At 40.5% G+C, this 18,549-nt stretch overlaps 1 protein-coding gene across 1 annotated transcript in view; it reads left to right on the top strand.

Annotated features, from left to right (window-relative positions):
* The window catches only part of MPP4 (MAGUK p55 scaffold protein 4), a 325,130-nt gene that overhangs the window by 15,606 nt on the left and 290,975 nt on the right, over positions 1-18,549 (top strand). The window contains exons 4-5 of the mRNA XM_073646104.1: positions 2,048-2,128; positions 2,310-2,441. Coding sequence (XP_073502205.1) covers positions 2,048-2,128; positions 2,310-2,441 — 213 coding nt within the window. The remainder of the gene's footprint in view (positions 1-2,047; positions 2,129-2,309; positions 2,442-18,549) is intronic.

The following is an 18,549-nucleotide window of genomic DNA, read 5'->3' as shown; positions in this document are numbered from 1 at the left end:
CCGAAATCAGACATGCTGGATCCTTATCATTAGGCTGTTGGCCAAACCCATTTATGCCAGCAGCATAATATATATGAGGGCCTATACTCCACTCCCAAATTCTACACAAAACACAACTTTTAGTGCCTACTGCAGTCACAGAATTATTCCACTGCTGAATAGAATCCCTCATAAGAGCACACATTTGGAAATCTGGTGTTGTCTCAAGTACAACTGATGCAATTAATCAATGGCTTTGAAGATTGCATCATGTGTACTTGAGATAAAACACTTTAAATACTTGGACTGGCTAGCAGTTTGTTGACTGTGACATTTGTTGCATATTAGAAATATGGCTAAGACAAAAGAGTGGTCAAAATAGTTAAAGTGGTTTTTGAAGTTCATCATAAAAGTCTGTTGTCACTCTGTGTGACTGCAGACTTGTGAATTCTCACCACACTCACAGTGGCGTGACCGAGCTGTCATTTGATTGATATACATATTCCCAGCCACATTCCAACTAGACGTGCCCAGCCTCGCTTAATTCACTTGTATTGAACGAGGCCGCGCATGTATAGTCAAAAAGTGGCCAAAAGTATGCATACCACATACTTGTGGTCACATGAGTGCCCGATCTCGCCACGGGCACTGGAGAATCCTCACTGCGCGCAATTCACATAGAGTGACTGCAGACTTTTGTGAAAAACCTGGACAACTCCTTTAAGAGAAGAGATCGTTGCCCTGCACAAAGCAAAGGATAGAAAATGAAACAAAGGCATTGAATGCATCTAAAGACACAGCTGGAATTACAGTTCAAAAGTAAAGGAACACTTGGCTACACTACTTAGACATGGCAGAAAGAGGAACCTATCACCAGCTTCCATCAGATTCCTGAGGAGGCAGGTGGTCAAAAACCTTGAGTGACTTCAAAAGATTTGCTAGCAGTAAGCACTGAAGTTTCAGGCGTGTATTGAAATGTAAAGGTCTTTATGCCTGAACCCCAAGATGTACATCTCTACTGACCCAAAAGCACAAGAAAATGGCTCTAATATACTCCAAACTATTTAACTAAGACACAAAAGATTCTGTTCTGTAGAGTGATGAAACAAATCTTGAAATTTTCAGGCCTATAGAAGAATGAATGATAAGTTGAAAAGAAAAGAACCCCAAGGCTACAGTGCAGCATTGTGGTGGCCAGGTGATGCCTATAGTGAAGCAGGGCATTTGGTGGTGGCTTGATGTTGCCTACACTGAAGCATAGTGGTTGTCCAGTGATGCCTACAGTGAAGCATGGTGGTGGCCCAGTGATGCTCTGCGGCTGCTTTGCTTCTGGTACTGGAAACCTACAGCATGTGGAGGGGAAGATGGATTCAATTAAGTATTAGAAAGTCCCAGGAGAAAACATCAGGAAGGACGTCAGGAAGGAAGCTGGAACTTGTGAAGAAGCTGGAACCTGAACATCATTGGACCTTCTAACAGGAAAATGATCCAAAACATACCAAAAAGTCTACTGTGGCTTGGTTTCAGAAGAAGTCCTGGACAATCCTTGAGTTGCCATCACAGTTGCTTGACTTGAACCACATAGAAAATCTTTGGAGTCATTTGAAGGCAGTTGAAGCACATACATCTAAGAATATTAGTGAACTGGAGGCCATTTCCAATGGGTGAAGATTCCTCCGGATTGTCGCCAGAAGCTGGTGTCTGGCTATGTATCATGGTTGCAAGAGGTTAGAACAGCCAAAGAGGGCGCTACTAACTACAAATGATTTATGTCATGAAGGGGTTGAATAATTATAAGACTGCTGTAGTCATTATAAGTAGCATTAGTACAGAATTTGGAAAAATCACTTGTTATATTAGTTTTGTTGAGCTATTAAATTGTTCTTGTTTGGTTTATTGTAAACAGCAGAAAGTTTATACATTTTGCAAATAAACCTAATTTACAAAGGGGGTTGTATAATTTTGGTTCTGATTGCAGATCAGTTTGTTGTTTCTTAATGTACATTATAAACTACATTTTGTGAGGTTGGAACTAAAAGTTGAAATCACAATTGTAATGTCTTGTCAGGTTGCAGATGTGCTGCGTGAGTCCCCTTCTTCATCTGACTCACGTGAATTAAGACGCCTTCTGCGAGGCCCACACTTTAAGGCAAGGCATTTTATAGGTTTGCTTGCTTGTTATGTTAGTACCACTACATAATTAATACATTTTGATATTTGGAAAAATGTTCTCTTTTTATATGCATAAGAAACAGCATATAAAATGAAAAAAAAAAGTTTCCAGCTAGGGATTCTATCCCTTATATTAGTACTTTTCTTAAACTTCTCAGGCACTGATGTCTGCCCATGATACAGTGGCACAGAAAGATTTTGAACCTGTTCTTCCCCCGCTACCGGAAAACATCCCAGAGAATGAAGAAGCTATGAGAATTGTGTGCCTGGTGAAAAACAAGCAGCCTCTGGTAGGAGATTGGAAACTTCTGATGCATTTTATTTACAAAATAGAATATATGCGTTTTATTTTTTTATTGCTGATATGACACTTCAATTAATCATACCTATACACATGTTGGAGATTTTTTTATATTGTTGCAGCTATATGTAAAATAAGAAATGCTGTCATTTTCAGTTTTGCCACTAGGTGGCATGAAATAAACTAATAGGCTCATACCTGGTAAAGCAGGACTGTTTTGGTTTGCAGCTGCTGCAAAGTGATCTTAACAATAGCATCTTCCTATCACCAGCTAATGTAATACTGACATTAACGTGGCTGAAAGGAGCATTATAATATCTTTTCTATAACATTCTCCATCTAAGTTATCATACTACTTACACTTTTTATTATGCGATACACTGTTCTTCAAGTCGAAGGCAATTAATTGTACCAGTTTAGAAAGATGGAAGTTGAAACAACTATTTCTGATTGTCTTACAGTACAATAACAAGAGGCGCTCAAACTGACTTTGTATCTGAAGTTTTATTTGGCAAGTGCTATGGCTTCAGTGTTTGACTTCACTGTTGGGTTGGTCTTCCAGGCATTTCAACTATTCATAGAATTCACAGAATAATAATATAGATATAAGAAAATATAAAGGTCTATTTCTGCTCTCTGTAGTCCAAGTGGTGTAAAGAAGATCTGGTATAGAATGGTTTTATAGACTGTACAGTGGATATGAAAAGTCTACACACCCATGTTAAAATGCCAGATTTTTGTCATGTAAAAAAATCATACCAAGAATATTAATTTCCGAACTTTTTACACCATTAATGTCACCCATAATTTGTATAATTCAATTAAAAAATAAACTGAAATAATTTCGGGTGGAAAAATAAAGAGCTAAAATAATGTGGTTTCATAAATATGCACATAAGCTAATATTTTGCTGAAGTACCCTTTGAATTTATGATGGCATTCAGTCTTTTTGGGTAGGAGTCTATCAGCATGGCAAATCTAGAATTGGCAATCTTTGACCACTTTTCCTTGCAGTAGCTCCAAATCTGTCAGGTTGTGAGGACATCTCATGTGAACAGCACCTTCTTCAGGTTGACCACAGATTCTCTGCTTGATTTTAGTCTTGGCCCTTGCTGGGTCATTCCATAATCATGATCTTCTTCTGGTGAATCCATTCTTTTGTTGGTTTGCAGGTATGCTTAGCTTTTTAGCACAGGCCTGAAGGTTTTGTTTTAAAATTGACTAATATTTGAAATTATTTATAATTCCTTCCACTTTGACTGAAGCCCCAGTTCTACCTGCTGAAAAGCAACCCCAAAGCATAATGCTGCCTCTACCATGCTTCACTGTGGGTATGGTGTTCTTTTGGTGATTTGAAGTGTTGGCTTTGTGCCAAACATACCTTTTGAAATTATGGCCAAAAAGTTCAACCTTGGTCTCATCAGACCATGAGGGTACATGCTCAGGATCAGTAACTAGCAGCAGTTTGGAAGCAGCGTATATTCGATGTGTCCAAAACGCTGCATTCTAAACACACAGTTAAATCCTCATATGTTCAGTGAACCATGTGGATTTAACGCATCCAATACATTCTATTGTGGAAATTTCTGTTATGAAGACTAGGGTCTCCGCAACAGAAATTGACATGCTGTGGCTCGTAAATCCGTGACGCGGGTGAGTTTATGCAGCGTCAAATAGAAGCACAATGGGCATGGGATTTTTATTCATCTCATCCACTGTGCTTCTAATGTGGAATGCAGCGTTTTGGACACAGCGCATTCTAAAACGCTGCTATTCCTGATCATGGGAACGTAGCCTAACAGGTTTTCTCATATGCTTTAGACAAACTTGATGTAGATGTTAGCAAAAAATAGCCAGGCTTGGATGTTTTTCTTTATAAAAAAAAAGGTTTCCATCTGTCACGGGTGTGTCAGATGTGACAGACAGTCGCCCTGCAGTTGGTTGCAGAAGATCTCTTTGTTTGGCATTACTGACACCTTCTTAGCTGTTTCCTTCCTGCTAATTGACACCCTGGCTTGAGTGTTTAAATATTTTCACTTTGCAGCAGGAAGGGGCCTGTGATACATGTTTCCTTGTGAATGCTTGGAGCTCTCAGACTGCTATCTTCCTCTGTTGTGCTAGGAGGACGGTTGGAGTTATCTCTCTGAAGTCGGCTAAAGCTAAGCTACTTTTCCCCATGTCTGTCCCCCTTGTTGTCTTTAGTTGTCAATGGGGATCAACTAGTGCTCACCCCCACTTCCCTATCCAGGGCCAAGCGCTAGGGAAACACAGGATCTATGTTCGCGTGCGGCGATTGGTGAGGAACCAATACAGGGACGTTAGTGGAGACAGGATGATATGAGATCAGCCTAGGAGGTCTCCACTCACCCCTTTCCCTAAAGTCTGTGCTCCCTTTCCTCCTTCCCTTTGTGTTGCATTTAGTCTTTCACACACCTTGAGTGACATTATCACTGGCCGTGCACATTTAGGAAAAAAAACAAAAACTGATACTTTGGTTTAACTGTGTGTTTTTTTTTTTCCTTTCTCCCTCGGTATATGGTTCAGTTGCAGAGCTCACAGAGTGGCTGCGCAGTCTGTCTCTGGAGGTGAATGACCACCGCTGTGAGTTTCAGCAACAGCATCAGCGGCTACCAGTCGCTAATGTGGGGGTCTCTGCAAGTAAGCCTGTCCAACCTGAACCCAAGGTTGCCCTCCCAGACAGTTTTTCAGGAAGTAGGGACAAGTTTTTTGTATTCAAGGAGGCCTACAAACTGTATTTTAAACTTTGTCCTTACTCCTCCGGAAGTGAGTCTGGTTATGCCTTTCGGTTTGACCAATGCACCTGCAGTATTCCAGCATTTCATAAATGATATTTTCCATCATTTGGTGGGGAGGTTTGTGGTGGTCTATCTGGACGATACTTTGGTTTGATTTTGAGACACATCGAGGGCATATTAAGCAAGTGCTCCAGATACTAAGGGATAACAAACTTTATGCCAAACTAGAAAAATGTGTTTTCGCTGTTCAGGAGGTGCAATTTTTGGGGTACTTGTTGTCATCTTTGGGTTTTCGGATAGATCCGGAGAAGAACCGAGAACCTGAAGGCTCTACAACGTTTCCTGGGCTTTACTAATTTTTACTGGAAATTCATCCAAAATTACTCAGTAATTGTGAAACCCCTTACTAACATGACTAAGAAGGGGTCAGATTTTTCCAAATGGTCGGATGCCTCCCTCCAGGCTTTTTTCTCCTTAAATAATTATTTTGCCACTGCACTTATGCTCAGTCAACCCGGTTTCCCAACCCTTTATTGTGGTAGTTGATACATTCAATGTGGGGGTTGGGGCTGTGTTGTCTCAGGGTCCGCCCCCTGATAAATGTCGTCCATGCGCTTTCTTTTCTAAAAATTTGTCTTCGGCTTAAAGAAAGTATGACGTGGGTAATAGGGAACTTTTGGCGATCAAATTGGCGTTCGAAGAATGGTAACATTCTTCTGTCCATCCTATTACTGTTACTACTGAGCATAAGAAACTGTCGTATCTCCAGTGAGCTAAATGTCTCAACCCTAGGCAAGCCAGATGGTCCCTGTTTTTTACTAGGTTCAATTTTGGTTGTCAGTTTTCGTCCAGGGGTCAAAAATGTCAAGGCTGATGCTTTGTCCCAGAGGTTTCCTGGTGGCGGTGACCATGAGAACCCTGCCCCAATATTACAGAAGGGGGTAGTTATTTTGGCATTATATCCTGAACTGGAGGGTGAGGTGTTGGAGGCTCAGGGGGACACCCCTGCCTCCTGCCCTTCAGGAAGGTTATTTGTACCATCTAATCTGCGCCGCAGATTTAAGGAACATCATAACTTTGTGCTTGCTGGGCATCCAGGTGGTAAGGAAACCGCGGACCTCCTCTCTCATCGTTTTTGGTGGCCGGGGTTTCATCGGGATGTGATTGAACACGTATGTGCTTGTAGTATTTACGCACGTTCTAAGGTTTCGCATACCTGTCCGTCTGGTACTCATCTTCCGCTACATATCCCTAGTAGGCCATGGACAAACTTATCCATGGATTTTATTACTGACATACCGGTTTCTGCAGGCAAAACGGTGGTTTTGGTGGTTGTAGATAGTTTCAGTAAAATGGTTCTCTTTGTCGCATTACCTGCACTTCCAAATGCCAAAACCCTTGTTCAGGTGTTCATAAATGAGATTGTGAAGCTTCACGGGGTTACCTTCGATGTGGTATCAGATCAGGGGACCCAGTTTGTTTCCAAGTTCTGAAAGACATTCTGTTCTTGACTGGGGGTACAACTGTCCTTTTCCTCTTCCTTCCACCCTCAGTCGAATGGACTGACCGAGCGCGTCAATCAGAATTTGGAGACCTACCTTTGGTGTTTCATCTCCGAAAATCAGGAGGATTGGGCATCCTACTTACTGCTGGCAGAATTTGTCATTAATAATCATCGTCAAGAATCCACTGGCAGGTCACCGTTCTTTGGTGCATACGGATACCATCCACAGTTTGGTACCTTTACTGGGAGAGGAGCTTTGGGAGTTCTTGAGGAAGAACGTTTTGCTTTGTTGCTCTCCTCAGTGTGGCAGGGGGTTCTGAGTAAAGATCATGGGAGACAGGTATAAACATATGGCTGACAGAAAATGCTTGCCATGTCCGGACCTGAATGTGAATAACTTTGTGTGGTTATCTACCAGGAATATAAGATTGAAAGTTCCTTCTTGGAAGTTGGGACCTAGGTTTATTGTCCCTATAAAATAACCATCGTTTTTAACCCAGCAGCGTTTCGTCTTGAGCTTCCTCAGGCCCTTAAGGTCCACAATGTTTTCCACAGGTCCTTACTCAAGAAGTATGTGGAACTTTTTGAGCCCTCACCTCTACTGCCACCCTCAGTAATGGTTGATGGTAATCTGGAGTTTCAGATTTCGAGGATTGTAGATTCTCGTCTCCAGCGTTGCTCTCTACAATACTTGGTGTACTCAAAAGGGTTATGGTCCAGAGGAGAGGATGTGGGTTTCAGCATCAGAGTTGAACACGCCCAGGTTGGTTCATTCATTTCACACCTCTTATCTTGAGAAACCTGGTACTGTCACGGGTGTGTCAGATGTGACAGTCGCCCTGCAGTTGCGGAAGATTGCTTCGCTTGGCATTACTGACACCTTTTTAGCTGTTTCACTCTAGGACCCAGCGGCTATCTCCTTCCTGCTAATTCACACCCTGGCTTGTGTGTTTAAATAGTTTCACTTTGCAGCAGGAAGGGGCCGGTGATACTCACATGTTTCCTTGTGAATTCTTGGAGCTCTCAGACTGCTATCTTCCTCTGTGGTGCTAGGAGGACTTTTGTAGTTATCTCTCTGAAGTCGGCTAAAACTAAGCTACTTTCCCCCGTGTCTGTCCCCCTTGTTGTCTTTAGTTGTCAGAGGGGATCGACTAGTGCTCATCTCCCCTTCCCTATCCAGGGTCAAGCGTGAGGGAAATACAGGGTTTAGTTTCGCGTGCGGCAATTGGTGAGGAACCAATACAGGGTGATATCAGATCAGTCAAGGTTGTCTCCACTCCCCCCTTTCCCTAAAGTCTGGGCTCCCTTTTTCCCTTCTTTTTGTGTTGCACTTAGTCTTTCACACACCTTGAGTGACACCATCTTGCTACCCTACCTCACAGGCTAAATGTATGAAGAACAGTGGAGATTGCTGTCACATGCCTTATACAACCAGTACTTGCCAGAAATTCCTGCAGCTCCTTTAACCCCTTCACCCCGAAGCCCGTTTTCACCTTCCTGACAAGGCCATATTTTACAATTCTGACCAGTGTCCCTTTATAATTGTGGTTGTCCTGATGAAGTTGTATACTTCAAATCGCGTTAACGAATAAACCACTTATATTTGGATTGGTATCCCTCATCCTTTCTTTTATGGCAGTGCAGAATTAACCCATTTGTTTTTCCATTATTTATACTTTATAAAGTAGTAACTCTGAAACGCTTCAACGGATCTTAGTGATTCTGAGACTATTCTATTTTTTAGTGACATATTGTACTTTATGTTAGTGGTAAATTTAGGACAATATATTTTGCGTTTATTTGTGAAAATATCAGAAATTTGACAAATTTAAAACTTTTTGCAATTTTCAAACTTTTAATTTTTATGCCCTTAAACCAGATAGTTATATTACACAAAATAGTTAATAAATAACATTTCCCACATGTCTACTTTACATCACCATCATTTTTTAAACATAATTTTTTTTGTTATGATGTTAGAAGGGTTAAAAATTTTCATCAATTTCTAATTTTTCCAGCCAAATTTACAGAACCTATTTTTTAAAGGCCAAAAGTATTTTAAAAACTGCACCCATTAAAGTGCTTCTCAAAATCACATTCAAGAAGTTTATTAACTCTTTAGGTGCTTCACAGGAATTAAAGCAATATGGAAGGAAAAATGAAAATTCTACTTTATCCCACAAAAATGCTGATTTAGCCCCAAATTTTGCATTTTCACAAGGTAACAAAAGAAAATAGACCATACAATTTGTTATGCAATTTCTACTGAGTACGCCGATACCTCATATGTGGTGGAAAACTACTGTTTGGACGCACAGCAGGGCTTGGAAGAGAAGGAGCGCCATTTGACTTTTGGAACACAAAATTGGCTGGAATCAATAAAGGAGGTAATGTCGCGTTTGCAGAGCCCCTGATGTGCCTAAACAGTGGAAACCCCCACAAGTGACCCCATTTTGGAAACTACACGCCTCAAGGTATTTACAGTTATATGAAAAAGTTTGGGCACCCCTATTAATCTTAAGCTTAATGTTTTATAAAAATTGGTGTTTTTGCAACAGCTATTTCAGTTTGATATATGTAATAACTGTTGGACACAGTAATGTTTCTGCTTTGAAATGAGGTTTATTGTACTAACAGAAAATGTGCAATCTGCATTCAAACAAAATTTGACAGGTGCATAAGTATGGGCACCCTTATCATTTTCTTGTTTTAAATACTCCTACCTACTTTTTACTGACTTACTAAAGCCCTTTTTTTGGTTTTGTAACCTCATTGAGCTTTGAACTTCATAACCAGGTGTATGCAATCATGAGAAAAGCTACTTAAAGTGGCCACTTGCAAGTTGTTCTCCTGTTTGAATCTCCTCTGAAGAGTGGCATCATGGGCTCCTCAAAACAACTGTCAAATGATCTGAAAACAAAGATTATTCAACATAGTTTTTCAGGGGAAGGATACAAAAAGCTGTCTCGGAGATTTAACCTGTCAGTTTCCACTGTGAGGAGCATAGTAAGGAAATGGAAGAACACAGGGACAGTTCTTGTTAAGGCCAGAAGTGGCAGGCCAAGAAAAACATCAGAAAGGCAGAGAAGAAGAATGGTGAGATCAGTCAAGGACAATCCTCAGACCACCTCCAGAGAGCTGCAGCATCCACTTGCTGCAGATGGTGTCACTGTGCATCGGTCAACTATACAACGCACTGTGCACAAGGAGAAGCTGTATAGGAGAGTGATGCGAAAGAAGCCGTTTCTGCAAGCACGCCACAAACAGAGTCGGCTGAGGTATGCAAAAGCACATTTGGAGAAGCCAATTTATTTTTGGAAGAAGGTCCTGTGGACTGATGAAACCAAGATTGAGTTGTTTGGTCATACAAAAAGGCGTTATGCATGGCGTGAAAAAAACACAGCATTCCAAGAAAAACACTTGCTACCCACAGTAAAATTTGGTGGAGGTTCCATCATGCTTTGGGGCTGTGTGGCCAATGCCAGCACCGGGAATCTTGTTAAAGTTGAGGGACGCATGGATTCCACTCAGTATCAGCAGATTCTTGACAATAATGTTCAAGAATCAGTGACAAAGTTGAAGTTACGCAGGGGATGGATCTTTCAGCAAGACAATGATCCAAAACACCGCTCCAAATCTATTTACTCAGGCATTCATGCAGAGGAACAATTACAATGTTCTGGAATGGCCATCCCAGTCCCCAGACCTGAATATCATTGAACATCTGTGGGATCATTTGAAGAGGGCTGTCCATGCTCGGCGACCATCAAACTTAACTGAACTGGAATTGTTTTGTAAAGAGGAATGGTCAAAAATACCTTCATCCAGGATCCAGGAAATCATTAAAAGCTACAGGAAGTGACTAGAGGCTGTTATTTTTGAAAAAGGAGGATCTATTAAATATTAATGTCACTTTTCTGGTGAGGTGCCCATACTTATGCACCTGTCAAATTTTGTTTGAATGCAGATTTCACATTTTCTGTTAGTACAATAAACCTCATTTCAAGGCAAAAATATTACTGTGTCCAACAGTTATTACATATATCAAACTGAAATAGCTGTTGCAAAAACACCAATTTTTATAAAACATTAAGCTTAAGATTAATAGAGGTGCCCAAACTTTTTCATATAACTGTATCTAGATGTGCGGTGAGCACCTTGAATCCTCCGGGGCTTCACAGAATTTTATACCATTGAGCTGTGAAAATAAAAATTCTAATTTTTACCACAATAATGTTGTTTAGCTGGCAAAGGAATTTGGTAACTGCTGCTGCTGTGACCACAGATTGGTCACACAGACAGGACACAGCATAGCAAAGAAGACACCGGAGGATTGCAAGAGACAAGGAGGATTGCAGCAGGATCGCACTGGCCACCAATGATTGTTCTCTGTCTCAGGTACACAGAGCATCTACAGAACCGCTCCAGATCTGAAGAATAGATGGCATGCAGAGCGGCAATCATTATTTTAAATCAACCCTTTTGGCGCTGATTGGTCAGTAACTATTGTTCAGCTAGTCGTCACCAAAAGGGTTAACAAACAGCGGTAACATCGCGATCATCCCATCCATTTTGACTGCTGTGATTGGACCAATCACAGCATGCCACATTGATTTTTTTTTCCACTTTATTGTTAAAACGTGATGAATGGCTGGTCAAAATTGACCGGCCAATCACAGCAATTGCCAATGCGGGAAAGTGGGGGGGCTTTACAGCCCCCCAGGGTGACATGCAGCGATGGTCTGCTGTTGGACACAGCAGTTATCTTAACTCTGTCACTGCGCAATTCAGCACTGTTACGGGAACTTGAGGCGCCGTACATGTACAGTGGATGTTGTGAAGAGGTTAATGTTGCTGTGGGTCTCTTGGCATCTTTCTGGATCAATTTACTTTCTGTCTTTTCATCGACTTTTAAGGTACGTCCAGTTCTAGGTAATATAACTGTTGTGCTGCGTTTAGGCCACTGCTTGATGACCGGCCTCACAGTGTCCCATGTTATACCTAATTCCTTGCAAATTTTTTGAAGGTATCATGACTGATAACTTTCAACAATGAGATCCTTTGGCTGTGTTGTAAGCTGATTATGGACCATGGCTTCTGCTGTAAAATGCAACAAACAAAAAAGTCAGGAAAATCATACAACAACAGCTAAGCTTAGTATGGGGTTAATCAGAATTACTGTAAATGATGGCAGCTGTGCACTGACTACCCTTTGACATGAGTTTAAATGTGATTGGCTTATTCTAAACACAACCACATAACCAATTAAAAGAGGGTGTTGACATCATAAGCCGGTTTCCCTCCTCAAAATGATTTCAGGATATTTTTTAATGGATTTGCACAGATGAGTGACATTAAAGGTGGAAAAAGTTCTGAAAGAATTCTTCTTGGTATGATTTTTCTTATGACAAAAACCTGAAATTTTAACAGGGGCATGCAGACATTTTATATCTATATATATTACTAGTCTATGTATAGCTATTTCTATGTATATCTATGTATATTACTAGTTGATAATGATTAGTATTCTGTGGGCTTTCTTTAAAGTGTTCTGTAAAAAAAAACTGAAAATAGTTTCATCTGTGTATCCAGTTAACATGTCAGATCATTTTACCCCCTACCACTGTTACACTGTAATATATGACCAGTCAATCCTTCCAAACATGCCCCTTTCTGGTTTTCCATATGCAGTTAAAATAATAAAAAAGAAAAGCATTTTTTAAAAGCCAGGTCCTGTATACCTTGCTACTATGCACCTGGGGTGTATAAAGCGATGAATCAAGCTCAATACTTGTAGCAGCTGGATAGTGACGACAGTGGTAGAGGAGTGTCATTTAATGCTGGAAGGTGGACACCAGACACCATGACTCTTCCGGGCAGCGTGAATGCCCAATTTACCCTTCAGAAGTCATTTTAAAAATTTAATTTATCGCTTTTGCTGCATTGAAGAGAATCAAACAAACAAATAAACAGGGATATGTTTGGGACGATTGTCAGTTCATCTATTAATGTATGAAGCCAAGAAATCTGATAAAATGACCTGACAAGTTCCATTTAGACTTTTTCTCTAACCTCATTTTAGTATCCAGAAAGTCATCATATCCAGGTGCATCTCACTAAATTAAAATATAATCAAAAAGTTAATTTATTTCAGTTCTTCAATGCAAAAGGTGAAACTCATTATATAGAGTCATTACAAACAGAGTGATCTATTTCAAGTGTTTATTTCTGTTAATGTTGATGATTATGGCTTACAGCCAAAGAAAACACAAAAGTCATTATCTCAGTAAATTAAAATAATTAACAAAAAACACCTGCAAAGGCTTCCTAAGCATTTAAAAAGGTCCCTTAGTCTGTTTCAGTAGGCTCCACAATCATGGGAAAGACTGCTGACTTGACAGATGTCCAGAAGGCAATCATTGTCACACTCCACATGGTCCCAGAGTTCCAATTTTCATTTGGAAATCAAAGTCCCAGAGTCTGGAGGAAGAGTGGAGAGGCCACAATCCAAGCTGCTTGATGTCTAGTGTGAAGTTTCCACAATCAGTGATGGTTTGGGGAGCCATGTCATCTGCCGGTGTAGATCCACTGTGTTTTATCAAGACCAAAGTCAGCGCAGCCGTCTACCAGGAAATTTTAGAGCACTTCATGCTTCCCTCTGCCGACTAGCTTTTTGGAGATGGAAATTTCATTCTCCAGCAGGACTTGGCACCTGTCCACACTGTCAAAAGTACCAATACCTGTTTTAAAAACAACAGTATCACTGTGCTTGATTGGCAGCAAACTCGCCTGACCTTAACCCCATAGAGAATCTATGGGGTATTGTCAAGAGGAAGATGAGAGACACCAGACCCAACAATGCTGACAAGCTGAAGGCTACTATCAAAGCAACCTGGGCTTCCATAACACCTCAGCAGTGCCACAGGCTGATCGCCTTCATGCCAAGCCGCATTGATGCAGGAATTGATGCAGAAGGAGCCCCGACCAAGTATTGAGTGCATTTACTGAACATACATTTCCAGTAGGATAACATTTCAGATTTTAAAAACATTTTTCAAGGTGTTGTTATGAAGTATTCTAATTTACTGAGATAATGACTTTTGTGTTTCCATTGGCTGTAAGCCATAATCATCAACATTAACAGAAATAAACACTTGAAATAGATCACTCTGTTTGTAATGACGCTATATAATGAGTTTCACTTTCTGTATTGAAGAACTGAAATAAATTAACTTTTTGATGATATTCTAATTTAGTGACATGCACATGTATTCTCCAATGAATTTGAAATACATCTAATGACTCTTAATAATATACAAATAAACTAACCATATGGTGACTTAAAATGTTATGTCATTGTGCATGTTTGCAGCTATTTTTTATTGCACCGATTCATCTAATGTAAAAAAATAAATAAAAATAAACAACTTTGCAAATTACCTTGATAAAAAATCCACAGTTTTTGTCTACAGCTCCTATACAGAGCTAACCCAAATATAGATTAGTGAGAAGTTGTGGACAGATAACTACACAGACTTTGGTTATAGCCTGTTGTCGTGTTTACTCATAAATCTACCAAGGAGCTGAAGACATAGTATGATAGAATTTTTTTTTATACAGATTATAGGCTATTTGCAAAGTTTTTATAAGTACTGGAAGGATAAAATAATTGTAGCAGATTTGTACATTTACAACAAGAGGATCTAGTTTGTGTACGGTTTATACAGATCATAAATGAATCTTAAAAATGTCAAACAAAACAATGATTTTGACCATATTAAAACTTTCCTGTAGCTTTCAGTATGGTTTAACGGTGATCTGTAAACATATTTTATAATACAAACTGCATACATTATCAAATAAATCATTTATACGTACCTGAGACTGGAGTACTTACTTGGAAAATTCATAAAATATAAATTGGATTCTACAGTCAGCACACCAGTCTCATCAGGTCTAAGACATCTATTTATTGATGCGTTCAGTTTGGAGTGTATAATGTGGTGAGCGACCCACTTTAGTATGATCCCACAAGCTGTAATTCATCGTTTTGGCAGTAGCTAGAGAGTATTGCAATAAAGTTGCAACAGGAGAATGAACATCCGAACCTTGGTGTAATTTATCTTATGTTTCTTTCCGTAATAGGAAACCATGGGAAACCATATGGTATAGTTGTATGGCATTATAGTTTCATGTACCTCAATCCTTTACAAGTTGTGCAATGGGTAGCTGCGCCATCTATAGCTGCTTGAAAGTAGTTGTAAAGGGAGACAGCCCTATATTTCCTTTACATTAGTTTTTGTACATTTCCTTCATTGTGTTAGTGTATAATCTGCTTAAAGACTTGACTACCCCGACCTTCTCATTCCTACCAGAGAGGTGGCCAGATCCACTCTGAGGACAAATTCCAGAAATGTGGCTCCTGCACATTATGGCTAGAAGGCAGCTGCTAACATCTTCCATAGTAGGAGAACATTGATATGGCCGTAAGATATATTCCTTCAAGTGTGAAGTGGATAAAGCTCTGGGAAGAATGTTGGGACTCCACTTAAACCTATCAGTAAAAAACAAAAAATAAAAGACTTATGAATATTTTAGTGAACCGAAAAATCTAGGCCTTTCCTTTGTGTGTTAGAACCTGGGTATAGGTCTGGACTAGGGTTGAGCGAGTATGCTCGGGCCGAGCTCCGAGTATTTACAGCTGCTCAGTGATATGGTTGAATCGCTCCCGTGTGCATGATTTGCAACTGTTTGACAGCTTTATTACATGTGAGGAATGTGTAAGAAATAGACATTCCTCCCATGTATTAAAACTGTCAAACAGTTGCAAATCATGCACACAGGAGCGATTTAACCTTATCACCGAGCAGCTGTAAATACTCAGAGCTCGGCCCGAGCATACTCGGCGAAAGGGTTAATAGAACATACTCACTCAACACTAGTCTGGACCCTTGGACACAGGAATGGCAGGGTTACCTTGAAGTCACTTTATTCATGTAGAAGCAGGTAAAAGTAGTGGTTACAGTTTCTCAATGAGCCAGTGTCATACACAGACCAGGCCCTCATGCTGGTTTCGGAGACTCTCACTTTTCTCAGGTCTGTCGATGTTTGCTACAGTCATTCCTTGCTTTCTCAGACGATAGTAGGCTCACAGCCAATATCACAACACAATTAGAGTCTCAGGCCAATGCTGAGATTGTCATCAGCCACAGCTCGTTTCACTGTCTCAGGTCAATTTATGCGAGGGGTATTCAATAATTTATCTACCTGAATATGAAAACAAAATTTTCTGAGAAAATTTAAAAGTTACTACTTTTCAACACACTTATTCCACTTCGCCGCCAGTGATCGGATGCACTCAGAATAGAAGGAGACTTCTTGCTGCAGCAAGAATCCTATTACTGCCCCTTTCATCAGGAAATCATTGCCCACATACAAATTTCTCCAGGTACGGACTGTAGGGTGGATGGTTAAGCTCCATGAAGCTGCATTCCCTGATAGCAGCTTGTTATTTGCAAGAATTGTGAGCTGGCACATTAGTGTGGAGCAGCAACACCCCTGCCGACAACTTCCCAAGGCATTTCTCTTTGATGGCCACACATAATGCCTTAATTGTTGAAGCATAGTTGTCTCCAGTAATTGTTGTCTTGCGTGGCATGAATTCTAGTAATAAAACGTCTTCTGTATCCCAAAAAACTGTTGCCATGATCTTTCCAGCTGACTGCTGGAAACAATATTTCTTTGGAGTTGGTGAACCCTTGTGCTTCCATTACATGGACTCTTGTTAGGTCTCAGGATCATGATGGGCCCATATTTCATCACCCCTAATAATTAGAGAATAGAAGTTTCCTGGATTTCCTCTTGGCTAAATTGCTGGTGACAGGTTTTTTTAATCAAACGTCAACATTCATGGTACCCAAAGGGGAGTGACCTTTGACACCATCAAAACATCATGAATGATACTAGAAACTGTGCCAACTGAAATACCTTATTCATGAGCTATAACACTGACTTTGACCCGACAATCTTCCAAAATCATGACCTCCACTTTATGGCACATTTCCTCTGAAGATGTGTTGACAGGTCACCATAAATGGTGGTCAACTTCAATTGATTCCTTACCCCATTTAAACAGCTTGCCCAAACCTTTGCTTGGTAGTAGGAAGGTCCATCATCACCATATACAGAAATTATCCTATTATGGGTTTCTTTAGGCTTCTTTTCTTCCTTTGTAAGGAATTTAATCATGGAACTAAGCTACAAATGCCTTTCTATGTAGAGCTGCTCTGTACTGCACTTGTCATCCTTTCACTTCCAGTGCTTTCATCAGACTGAACTTCTACTGTGTCAGTTGCAAGTCCATCCAGATACAAGTGCTTCTCACTAAATTACAATATCATCAAAAAGTTGATTTATTTCAGTTCTTCAATACAAAAAATGAAATTCATACAGTGGTGGCCAAAAGTATTGGCACCCCTGCAATTCTGTCAGATAATACTCAGTTTCTTCCTGAAAATGATTGCAATCACAAATTCTTTGGTATTATTATCTTCATTTAATTTGTCTTCAATGAAAAAAACACAAAAAGAATTGTCCTAAAGCCAAATTGGAAATAATTCCACACCAAACCTAAAAAAGGGGTTGGACAAAAGTATTGGCACTGTTTGAAAAATCATGTGATGCTTCTCTAATTCGTGTAATTAACAGCACCTGTAACTTACCTGTGGCACCTAACAGGTGTAGGCAATAACTAAATCACACTTGCAGCCAGTTAACATGGATTAAAGTTGACTCAACCTCTGTCCTGTGTCCTTGTGTTTACCACATTGAGCATGGAGAAAAGAAAGAAGACCAAAGAACTGTCTGAGGACTTGAGAAACAAAATTGTGAGGAAGCATGAGCAATCTCAAGGCTACAAGTCCATCTCCAAAGACCTGAATGTTCCTCTGTCTTCCGTGCGCAGTGTCATCAAGAAGTTTAAAGCCCATGGCACTGTGGCTAACCTCCCTAGATGTGGACGGAAAAGAAAAATTGACGAGAGATTTCAACGCAAGATTGTGCGGATGGTGGATAAAGAACCTCGACTAACATCCAAACAAGTTCAAGCTGCCCTGCAGTCCAAGGGTACAACAGTGTCAACCCGTACTATCCGTCGGCGTCTGAATGAAAAGGGACTGTATGGTAGGATACCCAGGAAGACCCCACTTCTTACCCCGAGACATAAAAAAGCCAGGCTGGAGTTTGCCAAAACTTACCTGAGAAAGCCTAAAACGTTTTGGAAGAATGTTCTCTGGTCAGATGAGACAAAAGTAGAGCTTTTTGGGAAAAAGCATCAACATAGAGTGTACAGGAAAAAAAAGAGGCATTCAAAGAAAAGAACATGGTCCCTACAGTCAAACATGGCGGAGGTCCCCTAATGTTTTGGGGTTGCTTTGCTCCCTCTGGCACTGGACTGCTTGACCGTGTGCATGGCATTATGAAGTCTGAAGACTACCAACAAATTTTGCAGCATAATGTAGGGCCCAGTGTGAGAAAGCTGGGTCTCCCTCAGAGGTCATGGGTCTTCCAGCAGGACAATGACCCAAAACACACTTCCAAAAGCACTATAAAATGGTTTGAGAGAAAGCACTGGAGACTTCTAAGGTGGCCAGCAATGAGTCCAGACCTGAATCCCATAGAACACCTGTGGAGAGATCTCAAAATGGCAGTTTGGAGAAGGCACCCTTCAAATATCAGGGACCTGGAGCAGTTTGCCAAAGAAGAATGGTCTACAATTCCAGCAGAGCATTGTAAGAAACTCATTGATGGTTACCGGAAGCGGTTGTTCGCAGTTATTT

Source organism: Phyllobates terribilis, unplaced genomic scaffold (assembly GCF_046119375.1).
Source record: "Phyllobates terribilis strain yellow unplaced genomic scaffold, ASM4611937v1 Scaffold_9__5_contigs__length_417890890, whole genome shotgun sequence".
NCBI lineage: Eukaryota > Metazoa > Chordata > Amphibia > Anura > Dendrobatidae > Phyllobates > Phyllobates terribilis.
This window is presented reverse-complemented; position numbering and strand designations above follow the sequence as displayed.